The sequence below is a fragment of the Cyclopterus lumpus genome, chromosome 21 (genome assembly GCF_009769545.1).
Source record: "Cyclopterus lumpus isolate fCycLum1 chromosome 21, fCycLum1.pri, whole genome shotgun sequence".
In the NCBI taxonomy this organism is placed as follows: domain Eukaryota; kingdom Metazoa; phylum Chordata; class Actinopteri; order Perciformes; family Cyclopteridae; genus Cyclopterus; species Cyclopterus lumpus.
In genome coordinates, this window is record NC_046986.1 from 9,437,321 (window position 1) to 9,457,361 (window position 20,041).

Here is a 20,041-nt window from a genome sequence, read left to right on the forward strand (position 1 = left end):
AAACCAGAGCAAGTGTGTAGTACTCCAGGAAGATCTCTGCAACAGTGCAGAGAGGGGAGTGTGACTTCATGTGATGTTGAGAAATCTTTTTGACTGGGTGTGTCCTACTCTGACTCGAGTGTTGTGCATGCCCATCCTTCTAGCGTTACATTTGAACGTTTGTGAGGAGACAAAGTTAAATTGACTTTGTGCAGGTGCTTTTGTGTACACATGTGTAAAGGAAACACATCAAAACATGTGTTTGAGGGCCACATGTAGCTAAGAAGAAGATACAACAACAACAACATCTTTATACAGGAAAACATCCACTGTCCGAAAGACGCTCAGATACTTATTACATTTCTGTACTCCTAGTTGTACTTTTTCCTTGTCCTTTACGTGACCCAACACGTCCCAAAAGTAGTAAGTAGCCTTATAGATCCAGGTGCTCCTCATTAGAGCATCTGCTGTCCACAGATGACACAATGACAGGCATGCTGCTAAGTGAGGTCGGACCCAGAACAACCAGAGAGACAGACCTTGGGGGATTCAGGCTGTCTGCTGATCACACAGACACTGCAGTCCCTCGGCATGGCGGGCATAACGGGTGTGGGTGCACTAAACGCAGGCTCAGACCCCAGCTGGACACCTCCCGCTCTCCTCTCGTTAATAATGCAGCAGCAGTACCATGCTGCGAGGGTGGCTTGATGGGGAAGCACCAGACATCTCAAGAGGCTATAAATGTGTGGCTCACCATTATTTATTAATGGGCTTGCATGGTCAGAGACATTACAGTGGCACATTTAATCCGTCACAGTCCCACACAAAGCTCTTACTGTATGCTATGACCACTCTGCTGCAGAGATGATGATATAGGCTCGTCTTTGCCGGAGTTGTACCACAGTACAGTATTAGATGGAGAGCCTTTGTCTGCTGCATTGATGCAGACTTTCCACTAATCCAAGTGAGGAATCAACACAATGTTTTCTGAAGGTTCATTCTCCTCAGAGGATCCTGACTAGACTTCACACACCACTGAGACAACATCATATGACATACTGTATAGGTCTACATGTTGCAGTAGATTCTTTTACTTCCATTTCTTCAAATCTGTGGTTAGCTTATGCGGGACTTCCCCCTGTGCACTTCCTGTCAGATGACTATAACTAAATCCACGTCCCTTTCACACAGTCCCTTTTATTAACCTCCTTTGAGATGATGTTGAGCTTTAAGCTGTTCCTAAACCGATGGTCCAACTTTACATGGTCCTAATCTTTTCTTTCTTCTCTGTCAGAACTGCTCCGTCCTGCTTTACCAGTTGTGTTTGCTGTTTTCTCTGTTTAGTAGCCATGATTTGCTTAATTAGTTTGGGGAACCTTGTCAGCCTGTGGATGCTGCTATTATCAAAGCTACAATTCAAGGACCATGTTACTGATAACGAAGCCTCTCGTCACAGTAATACAGAGTTATACTGTAGCTACAAGCTGCAATGTTCTTTGATGTCTGCAGCGCCTCATTCTGCCATTTAACCTTTTAAAGTGGCAGAACCACAAAGGTCAGAGTTTAAAAAGTGCCCTTTATTCTTTTTAACTGGGGAGGTTCATGCTGGGTTTAATTATACAACTATGCACCCGAAGAAGAGAACCTAGCTCACCTTAGTGCAGCGATCACATAAACTGCATGCCTAACAGGATAAGACATGCTTCAGTATCACTTTTAACTCGGACCATGTGTGTGCACAAGAGTTGTAATGAGCCTGCACTACTGTAGAGCTTATAGGCTCCTGATAGAACATTTAAAAATGACTGCGCTGTTATTACATACTTGTGTGGTGTCTCAGCATGATGAGAACAACCAGCTTTCATTTCCTGTTTCTAGTTAGAGCGAGCTTTGCATCTGTTGCTGCAGGAACACAATATACAGGGATACAAACGAGACGCTACAGGCATAACATTTTAAACTGCAGTGATTAACTGTTTGAGGTTGCAGACAATATGTTATTAAACTGCATGTGTGTGTTGGTGTTTGTAGGCATACATACTGTGTTCATTATTTTTTTGATAGAAATTCAAACCTGTGCAGATATGTATTAGACTTGTTTGTTTAAATCTAAGTTCCTCTCTGGCGGTGGATATCATGAAGTGGAGACGGTCTGCCACAAAAGGAAGAGAGAAAAGGTCACAGCAGAAGTCGGAAGTAACAGTTTTTAAACGTTTAACCAAGCTTTGTTTTGATGGCTTGTACGAACAACACACACACACACACACACACACACACACAGGCATCTCAAAGTGCATTATCCACATTAGGCCTGATTACGGGGAGATCAAACCATTCTCAGACCCAATCAGCTTTGGGCGCCTTGTTTCACAACAACTTTCAAGCACCGGTGCAAACAACGTAGGCTTCTTCTATAGCAATATCACAACTGTTGGGCCTGAGTTGGGCCAATATTCTGCACATCCAGTTGGGACACGCTCACCAGAGTTATTGTAGAACTGACACCGAAGCGCATTCTTCAGGCAGTTCTCAACAAGCGGCCCTCGTCCAAGTATGGCCCGTAGTGCATAGCATACGAGACGAGAAAAAGCAAACCAACATTGGAATAAGTCATGCAGGGTCTGCGCATGTTTGGACATGGCAACACACAAAAACTAAACACAAATAGTTGTGTGCATGTTACATCAAAAAAAATCGATAAGTATCACCAATTCTCAAAATATACCAACAGACTTCTGTACCAACGTTTCACATCTCACAAGTGTTTTTTGTGTGCAGCTTTAGGTTCCTTTTTCCATCATAAATCAAGCTGTTCTATGCAATTTTGCACAGCATGTTCCTTTGAAGCTTGGCACATGTAATACAATTCTGATGACATAATTGCAAGCGGCTTTAAGTCTGGACTTGCCGCTCGTTGTTTTATGTTAGCAGAATATCCGAGTATTCACAGTCGCGTTGAGCATATGTGAAACTCACACACAGGCATGTTATTTTAATATTATACTTCATAAATCCTCAGTTAACGTGTTGAGTAAAGTGATGAACAGGTTCTTCTTGCTTGCAAACAAGAACTACAAATTCAGCAATTGTCTCTTAGATGAGTTAATTCATTTAAAAGTGTGCTTCTACAGTGTGGCACTGCGGCTCTTTCCTCACATCCTGTTGTACCTTCTGGGGCCGACGTCAGACGCATTCACAAACAAGCTCCTGTGACATTCAGCAGGCAAGTCGTTTATGGTGAGGTGTGAAGGAGATTTAACAGCCATGACACGATGTTACTTATAACACGCTTCCTAAGGAGGGAAGATAATCTTCTTCTTTTTTAATGCACACCAATAAAAAATAAGAACACAAGCTTTTAAAAAATGACACATTAGAAGTGCTTAAAAAGTTCTATATATGTTTTCAGAGAAATGCTCATCATGTGCAGACACTGTAATAAACAGCTAGGACTGCATAAGTGGGAGGAGGAGAAGTTGACACATTGTGATGATTTGTCAAGAGCATTATTTTGCTCTGGCTTGATGCAAATAAGTCAAAAGGACTTATCATAATTAGTGAAGCTTTGGTTCTCTGTGTCCAATGACACCAATAATGGCCATGAGTATCAATGCCATGTCCTATTATTCGTGGGAAATGTTGTCATCAACACTTGATGTGATTATCTAAGACAATGTCTGAAAGAAACTGGATTGATGTTTTATTTTGTTTATCGTTTTCTTTCCTTCTTGTCTTTCTTTTATTTAGTCGTTTCAGACAAAAACGTTTGACAGTGACATGGTATAAACTACATAAACTAAAGTGGTAAACAAAGGCTTGGTCAAAAAAGACACCACAGAATAGACACCTGCACTAGACACAAGCTGTATAATAGAAAAAGCCCCTGAAGTTATCATCACTATATTGCCATAATAACTGTGTGTCCTTGTTGGAGGTTGTGCTCATTAATTTGTGCAAAGCTGTACGGCCCCGATGGCCAATGAAAGAACGACTTACTCAGCATCTGAGCCAGAAGGACAAACCCTGAGTTCACTTACGTCAAGATGTCTCCATATGCAGCTCAGTGTTTTGAATTTTCCAATTCCACTTTTAAACACATACAATTTCCCTCATTCACAATGCAGATTCATCACAGTACTGATCCCAGTTCTCATTCGTTCCTTGTCTCTGTGTCAGACCTGATCACTGTCATCATGCTGGTTTTAGACCCTCACCTTGTTGTCGTCGTACTAAAGTCATAGGATGTAACCCTGTGAGTTCTTCCTGCGTGTACACACAGAGTACGTGAGGGCGGTGGTGCTGAAAGGGGGCATTTAGGATGCCAGGCTCACAGCTGGGGAGCGACTGAGCTGAAAGGCTGCGTGCACATGTCACATTGAATCACACCACACTGCATCTCCTCCGTCAGTGCACCCGGGACACATCTGCCTAGCTAGTCAGATTGCACAACATGTAGTCCAGCAAGCCAAAGATGTCTTTCTTCTTGAGATGGCCCTGGAATGTGTAAATAACCCCGCAACCGTCTTCACTTCCTTGTTTGGTTGCTGAGCTATATGCCATGACATGTCATTCGGTTTTCTTGCAGGAACTAGCTCTAGAAATGATGGGTTGATGATTTAGACATGATTCATTTCAGGAGTTTCTGAGCAATGAAAGCTTTGAGACAACATTTACGGAGGTGAAAGGGAGATGGAAATAATCAAATTTTGATGTTTATGAATATAAAAAAATGGTAGATGGGGATTCTTCTTTTAGGAATTTGGAATCAGCTCAGTATTTGTGTCTGTTCGTCTATTTCAGTGCAGTTTGTTTGTGTTTTGCACACGTTGTTAAGTCTTAAGACTGAAATTGTTTGCAACCAATACACATCTGGCAGCAGCTGAGAGAGTGCGATTTGAATGGGGATACCTATGTGTTGAAATGTTTCTCCGTGGAGAACTTACATTATTTTGTCTGCCTTCTGTTTATTTTGTTTGCTATCTGATTCTATTTTTGTTTTAATCTTTATTTTAGGAATCTGCTTCATCTGTGTCATGCTCTAGTTAGAGAGTATTGTCATTCGGTTTCACATAATAACCTACAAGGCTTTGCTCTGTAATTCTTAGGGCTAATATGATGAATGGTGCATTCCAGGTGCCTCTGTGGTGTTCATTACACTAACTAAAGGTTAAGAGCTCTGGGAGGATACGAAACAGGTCAGGCCACTCTTTGTCTATATGTGCTTTATTATTCCAGCTTCTAATGGCTGTAAAATACTTCTTTTTTTTTTGTTGAGATTCCTATCAAATTCTGCACACAGATAAATATGTATGTGTCCCTGCAAAGTGATCCGTTCGTGAGCCAGATATATGGATAATCTCCCGTCTGCCGCAGATCTCAAGCACGTTTCTGGGAGTTTCTTTGTCACACATAGCAACCATTATGGTGTGTCACTGGATTGGCCAGCTCACACCAGCTTTTGTGTCTATACCTATCACACAATAGCAGCACTGCTTTTTCCCACCGTGGCTATGATAATGAAGACAAAGATGAATTGTCCTTTTTCTTGGTTCACTCTGAATCAGAAACATAAAGACTCCGAACCTCCCTTTACAGATGAATGAACATTTTCATCGTGGAATTGAGTAAACCTTTCTCATATAAAACAATCTGCATCTGTCGTATGACTGCCAGTATTGTGACCGTTTTAGTTTACTGTCGATAACATCACATTATGTTCCTGTTCCTGATGCATCTATGAACATTTGTGATTATTATGTCGCTCTTATTATTCTGTTCTGTTATTCTATGTCAGTGACCAAACAGATAACGAGACATAGTCACTTGGTACCATTAGGATTTGTTATAAATATATTCCTAAATACATTAGGAAAACATTTATACTATTTAGACTATATATGTATACTGTGTCCTCTGTCCCTATGTACTGAAATGTAACACAAATCAACATAATCATAACAACAACAAAACAACTGAAACATTGTGCTCAATATAAGCTTTTACTTATATAATCGCTTAAAATAATTCAGAAAGACCTTTGGGCATTTAAACTGGTGGTTCTGGCTGGTTGCAATGAGCATGCTGGAGCTGTGATTTATTTACAATAATGCATTGGGTGTTCCAGTAGAGCACAGACATATTGGCTAACGTAAACATTGCTCAACCCCTAAAGAAAATGCAGAGCCCCGTACCAAAGCAGGAGAAACATGTTTGGGCAGGTAAACAATGTCAATATTTGTTCTACGTGGTTTCAAGAGTTTCAAGCATCCTGTTGACTTGCACAGTGGGAAACAAACCAGCCAGTTAGCCTACACAACGCTTATAGCACAACAACATCTCATTTTAAATGATAGCACACCCAAGTATATAACCATTAGTGCGGTTGGATTCTGTTTAAGCTATAGTTATGTATGTGTAAAGAGATACAAGAATGGAACATTGTATGATTATTTTGGAGGAGCATTAATGATGTGAAAAAGTACATATACAGTCAAACCACCACACTGTGTCATGAGAGAATTCTGTTTAATCATTACTACTGCACTTGCACCAATTTAGTGATCCTAGTCATCAAAATGCCGGCTTAACTGAATTGATCTGGAGCTCTGAACAACACTGCAGTCTCTTTGATCGTGTGAAAATGTGTACGGGAAGCTAAAATCTCCTGTCTGCTACCATGGAAACACCGCGCAAGAAATATGGACGAGGCATTCGGGTTGTAGTCTGAACATGAGGAAGCAGCAGAGGTGGGTTTCACAGTGCTGCTGCTCCAGCAGCTGTGAGATCCGGCCACGTCCGCCTGCTTGTAAAAACAAAGACCTGTGGGAACAGGCATTGTTTTTGCACCCATTTCATATTAAAGACGCACAAAATATGTCAGGGGATTTGCTGCCATTATCAAGAGGGGTTTATTATTTCATGCATGTTGTTTATTGTATTGGTTTTAAAAAATGTGACACTGATTGGTCGTCAATTTATTTGCAAGAAGTAAAGCAGAATATCGTGTTACATTTTCAATAACAAGACTTGAAATGTGAGAAAAAAGGTCTTGATCATCCCTCCTTCTCACAGTGTAATCGTCGTACCCTGTACTTCAACACGAACTGCAACATACCATCTAATCTGCAACATAGCTACAGTAACTAGCTGATGAAGCTGATGAAGCTGATAGAATGATGAATCTGATGAAGCTGATGAAGCTGATGAATCTGATGAAGCTGATGAATCTGCGAAGATTTGGTGAAGATGGGTGAGGCAGAGAGGCGCGTACCAGCAGCATGAACGTACTGAAGGTAGAGAGACAGTCATATTTAAAAGGAGAGGATAGGCTAACAATTGTGTCGCTATTGGACAGAAGAGACCAGCTGATCAGAACAGCCAATATCATGATTGACAGACCCAAAAAATGACAGCTAGGAAATCATGAGTGACTGTGTGTGAGAGGAGTGAATCACAGATGTATGAGAAATAAACTACATTTCCCAACTGAACTTACACCAGAGTTTAATTTCTCAGCCTCTTAGGCAGAGTAACACCATTGTATGGTTGTTGGGATGCAGTAAACAGTTTACTCTAAGCCGAGCGTGGTTTCATTCTGAAAGTACATTACGTACGTAGCCAGAGGCAGTCTAAGACACATCTGTGTTGTTCGTAGTGGGCTGCAGTCAGTCCGCGGCACAGCCGGTCCAGAGGGTGCCCGTCACAACACTGGCAGATGGCCTCTCGGGGCCTCAAGCCAAGTTCACCACAATCGGCCCCTTAGTGTCATTTGCATCCCTTTTCACAGACAGTTATCAGGTCTTGATGAGCAGCAGCAAAAACAGGGTAACCCAGTACTATGGTACAGTAAATATTTTTGATTGTTCCATCATCTCGTCCCTCAAAGTGTCCATGAGCATAATGCTGCATTCATGTTGTGAGGTTGTCAGGAGAAGTCTGTCTGCGGCTTTGTGCAGTACATACGTCACTTATCAGTAGAACGCAGTGTGGAGAGAGTGTAACAGGAGAAGCCAGTGTCTCTTAATGTGTAATATTGGCTACTGTTTTCCCCCAAAGCACACATTGTTATATGACACTGAGGAGCTGTTGTGTGGCAAGACTGCACTTAAGGATGGTAGAGGACTGGGGTAGAGGACTGGTGTGTGTGTGATTACAGATGTGATTATAAATGTGGCCTTCTTGTGCTCCTTAAAAGGGCTATGGAAAAATAACATGGCCATTTTCCCACACTAAAAATGACCTTAGCTTAAAGGCAGCCTGATGAAGAGGATGAATGTGAACTGGTTCCAATGCGAGTGCAGAGCATATTATTACAGCAGCAGTTATTGCCTATAGACATTGTGTAATCCTTCGCCCCAAATTAAATAGTTGTCCGTGCCCTTTCTGTAAATATTATTCATATAACTTTTACCTTGGTAACCCTAAAGAGCAGCCTCGCCAGTGCTGTGGTTTCCACATCCAATGAGTTCACAAAGGCTTTAGTTTACTGAAAGCACTCATACTGCAGTATGTAATGATCGTCCTAATTGGGCATATTAGTTTTATTAAATAACAGTTTGTAAGGATTCCAATTTTCCATCAATAATACATCATACGCAAGTTGCCAATTCTCCTTTATTTGTAGATAATGAAATGTCTGTGCCTCCAGGGTTAATGTTCTGGGCATGTGGGCACATGTAGTCATTAGTATAAAGCTTGTGTGGGTATAAACCGTCTAGGGGGCAACACCTACAGTCCCCAATGTATTGTAGGAGCAATTGAAAACTAGTCACTCTTTTCCAAACGCTCTTGTAGATTAAAAACCTTTCCTAAGCCATGGACACTGGTTTCAAGTGCATGCCCTCTTCAGTGCACAAGCAGCATATCCCAGGTGTATGAGAAATGTGTCACATGTATGCCATTACAAAACCTTTGCTGTTGGAGCAGTTTAAACAAAGCAGAATTTTAGGCCAGGCGAACTTCACTGGCACTAAAGGGCAACACCTCCTACAAGGTTCTCACATAGAAGCTTGTCGAGTGTGAAGCTAAAGTCACAAAGTGGTTCATATAGCCCAGAGTGGACGGTTTGAAAATAAGTCAGTGTAAAACCACAAGGACAAAGTCAGTTTACATTTTTATTTTGCATATTTAACAAGCTTGTGCATTCCAGATTTTCTTACAAAAAGACTGCTTGGCATGTGAGCATTTACAAGTGGCCAGAAGGGTTACAAATCATAGGGAAGTGGCGGGCCCCTCGGGTTGTTTAATGACACGTCGTCTCCAACCGCCACACTTGAGAGATGCGTCCACAGCGACAGACGACATGGCGGAAAGCCACACTTCCCTACTGTGCAGCGCGCAGAGTTAGTGGGGTGGTGGCTTGACAGCCATGGCGGTTAAGTACCTCTTTTGGAATACACATTGAACAGAAGAGTAGTAAGGGCTGGTGGAATGTACAATGCACAGCGCTTCAATTAGCCTCTTTCTCCTGGGCGATGGCTGAAACAAGAAAAAGGTTCACATCATTAAATGCATCATAGAAAATACAGGTTCTGGATTAAGGTCAGCGCGTGTACATCACATACTTTCTTTGGTGGGCAGAGTGTTCTTCTCCGCAGTCTCGGTCTTCTTCAGCTTGGTCTTGTCGAAGTTTGAGACCGCAGAGATGTCAGGTTTGTCAGCCATTTCTGCAGAGGGTCTTAAAAACAGACATGAAACGTATGCATTAAAAACATGAAACATATGCATTAGTCCTCCAGGAGAATTCAAGCTGAACACACCTGGGCAGCAGCAGCGCTTCAAGGGCCATTTACATGATCAGGGATTAGCCAAACTAGCAACTAATGCTTAGAAAGACGACGTGGTCTTTGTACAAATAAAAATAAAAAACACCGCAGGCGCGTGTTCGTGCGTATCAGCGCATGACTTAAGAAACGCGTGTCAGTTAGTGAGTGTGCAGCCGAGGGGGACACCGCCCTTCAGTGCAACCTAGACGTGCAGACCGCTTTCACTAGAGACCCCCATTTGGAATAAAGCCCATTAAAACATGTTTTAAAAAGGGTAGAGCACGTGTAGTCTTAATTAATATAATGGGTTTAACGTGTTGACACATTAATATCCAACTTAGGCCTACTGATAACGCGGGCGACATTTGTTTGTCTTCATGCGCTAAACAAAGACGGGCCATGCCCTTCTGTATCGTTTCTTTGACTAGTTTTGTGATTAATTCCGACGGCTTTTAACGCACCACGAGCAACTGATTGATAAAGAGAGTCTAGACATTGTGAGACGACGAGGAGAAACGTTACAATGTACTCGTTAGTCACTGAATCAAACATAGGTACATATTAAATATGAGCAGACATAAAAACAAACCTGCACATGATGGCATAAACAAGGCGTCGCACTCACCTGTGTTCTACTGTCGTGGAGCTGAAGGGGGAGAGATGCACGTCTGGTTGCTCAGGAGCGAAGTGATGACCCGGCAGCGAGCGCGCGGTATAAATACTGCGCAGTATGCAAATTAGACAGCTGACGTCACGCCCCCGGTCTGGAAAACCTGCTATTGCACAAATATTTAGTTTGCTTTGAATTACCATGATTATCCGACGCCGAGTATACTGTAGCCGTATTTTAAAATTAGGCACGCCTTTGAATTTATGTGAGGGGAAAACAACTGTAACTTCATGCATCAGGTCATATATGAGAGTGAAATCACTCCTACATTAAAATAAGGTGTATTCATAGCCACAGCAGTTCGTTATTCGTGCCACGAAGCGAGTACAAATGTGAGCTGCAGGAGGATTTAAGATTGAGAATATGAGTCGACTGGTTTGGATTTAAACTGCACAACGCGTCCTATTAAACGTGTATCAGAGGGCGACACCCTGTGGACAAATACAAGTATAACCAGGAAGTGTAGATCGATGGGGTTTTCATTTAAAGATCTTCAGATTGGACATTCAGTCGTTTAGACTTTCTCATTAGTGAGTCTTGACAAATTAAAAATAGGCCTATAACTTAAAATAAAGGGTAAGGCAGCACATTTTCAACACATTGTGTGAACTTGTGACCTCTTGGAGACCATGATAACATCTAAAAAGGGCACTGTTTTTAAATGAATTGATTTATTTAATATTCTCTTTTGCACACAAGACATTCATTATCACAGTAAACCAAACACAAATATCAATGTCTTTATTTGGTTTCAATTAAGCCAAAGGCAGAGCAATACAAGTTATGCAGGACCACTTCCCCGGGCCCGCTGTTCCTTAATAACTATAAGGATGGGTCAAATGCAGAGAAGAATTTCCCCACGGGGATAAATAAAAGTGTACATTTCTTTCTTTTTCTTCAGAGTTGACATAGAACAATAATTCTAAACAGGCTCCAGATATGATTGTCAATATTTTCAAGTTGGTTCACTTGATGGTGAAGTACTTTGAATAAGTCTTGTTGCATATCACCTGGTTGTCCACTCTGACCACATTCCTCAAGGTTTGCCAAAACCAGAGCTCTGCACCAGCTGTTCTTGGCCACTCCAACACACTTTTCCTACACATCCTCCTCCTCAGGCGCAGGAAGTGAGAATGCTGAAGGACGGGTTCCAGCATCAGCAGCACAATCACATCCATGTTTTCATCAAGCAGTCTTTGGTGGGCCATACACATCGCCAGCTTGAAGACCCCGGTCCTAACGTAGGCCTCGGTTAAGACGAACAGGGTCTTGCGACTGTACCTTATGCTGTGAGCGAGGTTCTCCACCAGTGGGGCTCCAGGGGGCCAATCCCTCTCTTCCAGACACAGAGGAAGATGCTTTTCCCCTTCCTGCTCTAGTTCCACTCGCAGATTTGTCATCACCCACTCAGAGACATGTGGATCTCTGGTGTCGTACGTCACAAAGGCATCATAAACACAGTCTGGAGAGCTCAAAGATCGGTATCCTTTCAGCTTAGCTTTCATATAGTGAAGAACGTAGGAAGCATCCCAGTAAAACAAGTGAGCGACTGTTGCCATAAACAGGAAAATAACTATGAAGGAATATGTGAGAATGTAGATCAAGAACGCCTGACTGGCATTTACACACTGGTGGATGTCAAAGTAGATGAGAGCTCGATCCTTCTGGTTCGCTGGTGTGTCACATGTCACCTCGGAGGTCAGTCTAGGGATCTTTACTCCGCTGTTTTCAATCCACACAATGAAATCTAATGAATCACAGGTACACTGGAACGGGTTTCTCTGCATATACAAAGTCTTAATCTGAGATTCAGGTATGGATTGGAAGGTGGATTGATTGATCATAGTCAGTTTATTGTTGCTGAGGTTAAGAGTCGTGAGGCTTTTTGCACCCTTCAGAAACCAATTGTCCAAGTGGAAGATGTGGTTATGACTCAGGTCAAGGAAAGTCAAAGAGACGTTCGAGTTTATACTTGTCACATTCGATAAATAATTATAGCTCAGGTCTAAAATTTGAAGTTGATGGAAACACTTGAGTTTGTCCCATGTAAAATCAGTAAGAAAATTGTAATTTATGCGTAGTGTGATGAGGTCAGGTGGCAAATATTCATACACACTGTCTGGAATCTTTGCAATCTTGTTGTGGGATATATCTAAAATTGTCAAATTAGTAAGATTAGTAAAAAGCATCTTATATGAGCCATCCTTTTCTTGCCAAAGAGTCCCAAGAAAGTTGTGTGTAAACTGAAGTTCTGTTAATGATTTGCTGTACATCCTTTTTGTTGTCAATGTGTAGATGGAATTATGACTCATATTCAGCACCCTCAGAGCGGGCAGATTTTTTGTAAAATTTAAATTGTGCGTTACACCAAACGCTTTAAAGTAGTGTTCATTGTTACTGAGGTCTAGCACTTGTAGTTTCTTTAGTTCGTTGAAGGCGTTGTCATAGGCCAGATCAATCTTGTTGAATGACAGGTCTAGGTATGTCAGATTAGACAGCAAGGAGAACTCTGTTCCATTAAGTGCTGCTGAAAAGCCATTACTGGAGAGGTTGAGGCATGCAATATTTCCGTAGCCCTCAAATTGCTTTGGAGAAATGAAAAATAGATTGTTTGAGCTGAGGCTTAGCACTCGTCCAGAGACATAGCACTCTCTTTTGATAAGGAAGAGTGATAGTTCATAATCCAAACCTTTGGGCTGGGGTTTAATGAGCGGTGAAACAAAGAGGTCCGACCCCTGATCGTATCCGTCACTTGGACTTGGGGTACTTCTCTCTTGGATGGGATAGAGGCGGTTTTCTGCGAGGTATATCAGTTTCAGGTGGATAAATCTGCTGAATATGGTGGAATCCGACTGAATAATGAAGTTAGTCCCCAAGTTGAGTTCAGTCAGGTGTTCAAGCTCGTACAGAGGACTGAGTGTTTCCGGTCCAAGATTCTGGAAGACCAAACCCTCCAAATGAAAAGTTTTGAGAGACACAAGCTTTGAAAACTCCTTTGAGAGATTTATTGTCGTGGGGTATAACTTGAGAGCAAAGTTGAAAGAGATATCAATTAACTTTAACTTTGGGAGATACCTTAGAAATGTTGCCTCCTCAGTGATGGCTTTCATTAAGAAGTTGAACGACAGCAACAATTGTTGAAGCATCTTCAGACTTTCAAACCAGGAGGGATTCAGGTGGTCCAGTGAGTTTCCTCCCAGGTTCAGTATTTTGAGCTTTGTTAGACTATTAAATGCTTTAGGATGGATACCAAGAGAATTGTTTTGGCAAGGAACACAAGGAAATGGAGCATTTTGACATCTTGGACAGTTCCCTTCTATTTTTAGGACTGTTAAATTGGTTAGCCACCGAAAATCATCTTCAGATATGTCCTGGATTCTGTTAGAATCCAGCTTTAGCTGTCTTAATGATTGGGGTAATCCTCTGGGAACCTCTGTTAAGTTGTTATAAGACAAGTCCAGATCCTTCAGTTTGCTCATTACTGCAAAACTGTCTTCCGTGATCGTTACAGATCTCCCACAAGGGTTCCAGGTGTAGCAGTTTCTGGATAACCATAAATGAGTCACGTTTGATAAGCCGGCGAGGCTCCGGTTATCCAACAACATAATCTTGTTAGTGCTCAGGTCGAGGATTTCCACACTGAGCGAGAGATTGCCAGGAATTTCTTTCAGAAAGTTGCCATTCAGTCTCAGTTCTCGCAGTTTTGTCAGATTTCTGAACGCATTGGCAGCAATGATCACTGCGTTGTTCTTATTGGCCCTGTTGAGATTGAGTTGAGTCAGACTCAGCAGCTTGGAAAACGAATCAACCGAAATATTCTTTATGGAGTTTTCTGATAAGTTGAGTTCAGTTGCATTAGTGGTGATCCCAACAGGTACATTTAGCAGACGACGCCCTTTACAGTTAAATAGGACCTTAGAGGTATTGTGGGCTGTGACATCACAAGGGAACTGCGATCTCATCCACAGAGGTTTACATGCAGCAGGCTGGATCTCATAATGGCAACACAGACAGAGCAGCAGCACGATCCTCCAACGGGTGACGGCCTGTAGGTGAACAATAGAATGGGTGAAATTCAGTATTTCATAAACATGTATATCATACAGTACATTACATTTTGTGTTTTGTTAAACGGATAGGTTTTACAATGTCTTAAAACAATAGTAGGATGGTATGATTACAGCTAGCAAACCTATTTCAATGTCCTTATGGACAGACTTAACACATTGTGAATCTATCCTTAAAGTATTGAACATTACTTTTCAGAATGGTACCACTTGTACCCAGCAGGTGGCAGCACCATGCAGGTTAAATATCACTCAAGTGGAATAACTCCTCTTGGCAATTTGAATTATTAATTCTCTTAACCCCACAGCCAGACGATGTAACTAAGGAAGTAATTTCTTCCTCCAAAAAGCTACATATGGTCATTTTAACATCTGCTTTTCTGGTTTTAATATATACAGGCACATAATATATATATATATATATATATATATATATATATATATATATATATATATATATATATATATATTATGTGCATGTGATCTTTACATTGAGTAAAATATGAACGCACTTTCCATCGAATGGAATTATTTGAGCCATTTAGCCATTTAACAAGCCCGACACATCATGGTATCTTTGGAAACGAGAATTTAAAATAGGGTTCTGGGTTTGAACAAAGTTATGTCTGTAAAGCATGAGTTTGTATCACAAGTCCACTGACAGGCCGCTCCTCACTGTGACTATCTAAAGATGCAAAGGGGTGCTGATACAATAAAAATGATAGGATATAGTTTTTTTTCCCCACACAGTTGTGAGTAAACTTTAATGTATTATTTACTGTAGAACACATCATTATCAAAAATGCCATTGAACAGTTTGCAATGAGTCAAAGTATACACAGTTACTCCAATATGATAATATAATGTCATAAAGTGAAGTCATTACAGATTACATTACACATCCAATAAAAAAAGCACATACAGGCAACCAGGAAATCTACAACACACCCTGATAAAGAAGAAGTCTTATTAAAACGTGTATTATACTTTCAGTAGACACATATACAACGAGCAAATATTACAAATAAGGTTAAGAGAAATGTATTAATACAACTCACCATTGTGCATGCCTGTCTTGCGTGTCATAAAGTCACTGAAAGGTAAAAGAAAAATCCTACAAAATATGTATTTAAAAAGCGTGTTGCTGAAGTTGAACAAAAAGCAACAACGTGTCTTGTGCTCACAACACGGCTCTGCGAAAGAAGTAGCATGTGAATTGAAGAAGTTGAATCGGTTCCAGTTCCCTTTTTCATGATGTGTTTGCAGTCGTGTTGCTATGTCAAAGTGATCATTATTATTCTCTGTGGCGATGGCGAAGAGGCTCCATTGTGTGATGTGACCCCAAAAAATTTAAAATGCACAAAGTGAACCCCTGAGGAGTGCAGGGACAAGTGGTAGCATGGGGGTTAAAGAGTGGGTTGTTCAGTACATTCAGACCAATCTTAAATTAAAGGAGGAACTAAGTATCACAGTATATTGTTTGGTTTTTTTACAGAGTCTCTTTAAACAGATTGTTGTATTGTTTGTGACTTTCAGTTGCTAAAACACTTCTCAGGCTGAACCAGAAGTACAGCTGAGCTTGCGGGTTCGTTGGCCACTCCAGCACAGACCGCTTATACAGTCTCTTCCTTAATCTCAGGTACCTCGAATTGCAAGACACTCTCTCCAAGAAGATCAGCACGATGACGTCATTTCTCTCATCCATCAGCCTTTGGTGGGCCATGTAAAAAGCCGTCTTGAAGTTGCCACTTTTGATGTACTTGCTGGTGAGAATAAACACCGTCCTCTTGCTGTTGTGGATGCTCTGGGAGAGGTTGTCGATCAGGGGGCATCCGGGCATCCAGTCCCGTTCCTCCAGACAGAGCGTCAGGCGACGGTCTCCGTGTTCCTCCAGATGAGCGCACATTTCCTTCATCACCCACTCGGTCACCGCCGAGTCCTCCTTGTCATATATCACAAAGGCATCATAGGCAGAGCTTTGGGAGTACAGGCGGCTGTAACCTTTGAGCTTTGCCCTGCAGAAGTGGTAGATGTACCACACGTCCCACAGGAAGAGATGGCTGGAGATTGACAGCGTGAGGAAGCTGAGGACGAGGGAAGTCATCAGGGTGTAGAGGATGATTGACAGGTAGCTGTGCTGGCAGGCCAGCAGGTCCACTGAGATCACAGCATGACCTCGCTGTGCCCCTGGGCTGGCGCATGTAACATCCGTGGCCAGTCTGGGGATGGTCACTGTGGTCCTGTTGAGCCATGTGACAAACCAAGTGGCGTTGCAAGTGCACAGGAATCTGTTTTTGTGCAGAAGCAGCATGTCCATCTTCTCGACGACATCATCCGGAAAGCTGGATTTCTCGATGTGCTGTATGTGATTGTAACTCAGATCCAGGTATTTTAAGTTGTAGGCATCCTTGAGGAAATCTGGTGTGAGTTTTAGGATTTGATTTTTATGTAAAAGGAGCTTCTTCAGAGATTTGGTACAGATTGACAGCATAGGTGGAACAGTAGTCAGACTGTTTCCACTGAGATCTAAGACTTCCAAAGATTGTAGAAGCTGTAGTTTCTCCCAATTTAAGGATTCATCTTTTAGTTTGTTGTTTTTGATGTAGAGCTCAGATAGTTTGTCTGGCAAGCCGCTGAACACTTCCGGTGGAATGAAATTGAGGTTATTAGCAGAGATGTCGAGGACAGTGAGATTGAGTAGGTTCTTGAAATAATTGACGTATCTGGTGTCCCCGTCTCTCCACAACATATCTAACCGGTTATCTCTGAACTCTAACCTCTCTAGAGATTGACTCTCCAGCTCTGTGTTAGTGGAAGTAGAGATCTGGTTGTGGTTCATGAGCAATATCTTGAGATTTTTCAAATTCCTAGTAAAATTGAGCATGTGAGTCAAGCCCTCTGACTCAAAGTAATGGTTGTTGTAACTTATATCCAAGATGACCAGACTTTTCAGCTCTTGAAACGCAGTGGAGTAGAGCAGATCCAGGCGGTTAGAGGAGAAGTCCAGATATTGTAAATTAGTCAGATATGTAAATTCAGAGCCGTTCAGACTTTGGCTCATTGCATTACCAGACAGATTGAGGCATCGCAGCTCTCCGAGATTTAAAAATCTTGAATGCAAGAAGAATATGTTGTTCCTGCTCACATCCAGGGTTTTGCCGAACTGACTGCAATTCTTGTTGACAAAGGATGTAATCGTTCCAAGTTCCTTATCTTTGTATTTGCAGCTGCGTGCATATTCATCATATCTGAAGTAATGCATCTCTCTCACTTCCTCATTTTGGTACTGAGCTGCAGCCGACATGGGAGACCAGGACAAGGGCTCCCCCCCAGAAAAACCGACTCCATCTAGGCCGTCAGAGGGGGAAGATATCTTGTTGTCAGACAGACTGATTATTTTAAAGCTTTTTAGCTCCATCAGAATACTGAGGTTTGTCATTTTAATAAAGTTTGTACCGAGATCTAAAACCTCCAAGTTTGTGAGAGGTTTTAAAGGAGCAATGCTCTCTGGCTGCAGCTGCTGAAACACAAAGCCCTTCAGTCTGAGAACGCGAAGGGATTTGAGGGAGGAGAAACTGCAGCTCAGCTTCAGTGTTTCAGGGTACTTCTGTAGCTCATAGTTAAACGAAAGGTCCAATTCTTCCAGTTTGCCCAGGAATTGTGGGAAGTCGGTGACTCCTATCGCCCTTGCTAGAAAGTTAGACGAGAGGTCGAGCTCTCTCAGCTCTGTTGTGCTGGCGAACCACTCCGACTGCACACACGTCAGCGAGTTGCTGTGCAGGCGCAGCGTCTTTAGTCTGGTCAACATTTTAAAAGCCGTCTTGCTGATATTAAGTGGGGAATTATTTGGGCACGGATCGCATGGGAATGGAGCGTTGTAGCATCGTGGACAGTTTCCGCTAATATCTAGAATCTCGAGGTGAGTCAGGTTTTTGAAATCCTCATCAGTGACTACTTTAATGTTGTTGTTGTAGAGGTACAACTCCTTCAGACTTGTGGGCAGTTGATGTGGAATAAAGGATAAGTTATTTGACTTAAGACACAGCAATGTCAAATTGGTCAGCTGTAAAAATGCACCGTCCTCTATAGCATAGGAAGTATTACATGGGTTACGGTAATAACAGTTTTGACTGAGGTACAGCATCTCAATATTTCTAATCTCAGTGAGGTTTACTTTAGAAATATTGTAAATGTGATTCACTTCCAAACTCAGCAGGATCAGGTTTTGAGGGAGGCCTTTCGGTATCGTGTAGAGCTGATTGCCATCTAGATACAGTGCTCGCAGGTTCCTCAAGCTGGTGAAGGTGTTTTCCCTTATTATCACACTCTTAGTGCACATGCGGTCCTTGGGCCCGATTTTGATGGGCACGCAGTTGCACCTCATGTCAATTTCCTTCAGGTTCTCCAGACCGATGAAAGAGGTGGAGTTTAACTGAGGAATGTGGTTGATGGTGAGCGTCAGATTGGTTGTGTCTCTTGGGATGCCTGGGGGGATATCTGTGAGGCTTCTCTCAGTGCAGTCGACCGTCACACTGCCGTTTCTGTCCTCCACAACATCACATGGCAGAGTTTTTGGGTAAGAAACGCGAGCTGTTGATATGGAGACGCCACACCACAGGACCAGCAGTGTCACACACATCTGTATAGAAACACAGGTGTTTCACTGAGAAGTACATGCAGGTGGTAAGCTGAAAATACAGTCATATAACGAAGAAAACACACTCAATGCACATATGAAGCATGCTAAAATCAACATTTTAAGTAAGGTGATTACTTCATAACACAAGTAGCAACTGGTACAAGCTAGTGCCTCATTGTCCAACCTTTTCATGAAGTCTACAGCCCTTCTGATCAAAGTCAACCAGCCATTTCCTAACTTGTAAATTAAATTATAATACAATACAGTACATGAACCAAGAAATATGATACTCACGGGATAGAAGAACATTGTTCACAAGAGATCCAAAAGAGGACCTGCTACGAGTTCTGTTGTCAAGTTTGAAGGAAGTTCAACATTGATGATCAGCTCGAAGGTGATGAGATGAAAGTAACAGGTGGCTGGGCTAGCCCATTGTGTGTATAATTAGCCAGCGCCACTTCCCTATTTTCACAAATCACGCACATCCAAACCTTTCGTCGACCGATCCTGTTTGTTACATAAACGTGCAAACAGGCTTTGTGCAAAGATTACTATGCAGAGGTTTCCTTTAGAAAGGATGATAGTCTCTAGCTCGTGGTACACAGCACAGCTGGATGAGTTGTGGGTTATTCGGTGGTGCAAAGAGCAGTTTCATTTCTGGTTCGCCTGCAGGAGAAAGCGAAACCCAAGCTTGGGTTTAGGTTTAGCAGCTCACGTGGTAAACATGCTATTCTGGCAGCAGTCAGAATCGTTGTCCTTTACCTTTGGCTACTTTGTGGCTACGGCTGAATACCATTTACTGATCTGACCAGGCAGAATATGTGAATGTTGGGCTCTTTATTTGAGAAACCCAATGCAGGAATTGATAATGTAGTTTAACTTCTTTCAGTAAAAAGGCGTGATTACAAGGTAGCTTTCTAGC

At 42.1% G+C, this 20,041-nt stretch overlaps 3 protein-coding genes across 3 annotated transcripts; all 3 read right to left on the bottom strand.

Moving 5' to 3' along the window:
- Positions 1 to 9,078: 9,078 nt before the first annotated feature.
- Positions 9,079 to 10,571, bottom strand: tmsb4x (thymosin beta 4 X-linked). Its single transcript, XM_034560843.1, has 3 exons — positions 10,369 to 10,571; positions 9,543 to 9,655; positions 9,079 to 9,456 (listed from the first exon to the last, which is right to left on the bottom strand). The coding sequence occupies exons 1-3, from the start codon at positions 10,554 to 10,556 to the stop codon at positions 9,428 to 9,430; spliced, it is 330 nt and encodes a 109-aa protein (XP_034416734.1). The 5' UTR covers positions 10,557 to 10,571; the 3' UTR covers positions 9,079 to 9,427.
- A 568-nt stretch (positions 10,572 to 11,139) lies between these two features.
- Positions 11,140 to 15,652, bottom strand: LOC117750010 (toll-like receptor 7). The gene is made up of 2 exons (XM_034560840.1): positions 15,539 to 15,652; positions 11,140 to 14,459 (listed from the first exon to the last, which is right to left on the bottom strand). Exons 1-2 carry the CDS (start codon positions 15,539 to 15,541, stop codon positions 11,379 to 11,381), a joined length of 3,084 nt encoding a protein of 1,027 aa, XP_034416731.1. The 5' UTR covers positions 15,542 to 15,652; the 3' UTR covers positions 11,140 to 11,378.
- Positions 15,653 to 15,938: 286 nt separating this feature from the next.
- Positions 15,939 to 19,761, bottom strand: tlr7 (toll-like receptor 7). The gene is made up of 2 exons (XM_034560839.1): positions 19,414 to 19,761; positions 15,939 to 19,119 (listed from the first exon to the last, which is right to left on the bottom strand). The coding sequence occupies exons 1-2, from the start codon at positions 19,426 to 19,428 to the stop codon at positions 15,970 to 15,972; spliced, it is 3,165 nt and encodes a 1,054-aa protein (XP_034416730.1). The 5' UTR covers positions 19,429 to 19,761; the 3' UTR covers positions 15,939 to 15,969.
- Positions 19,762 to 20,041: the final 280 nt, after the last annotated feature.

Coding starts and splice junctions, on each gene's coding strand:
- tmsb4x (XM_034560843.1), bottom strand. CDS start 10,556: ATGGTAATTCAAAGCAAACTAAATATTTGTGCAATAGCAGGTTTTCCA. Junction 9,656..10,368: donor TCCACGACAGTAGAACACAG/GTGAGTGCGACG, acceptor TCTGTTTTTAAG/ACCCTCTGCAGAAATGGCTG. Junction 9,457..9,542: donor CACTCTGCCCACCAAAGAAA/GTATGTGATGTA, acceptor TTCTTGTTTCAG/CCATCGCCCAGGAGAAAGAG.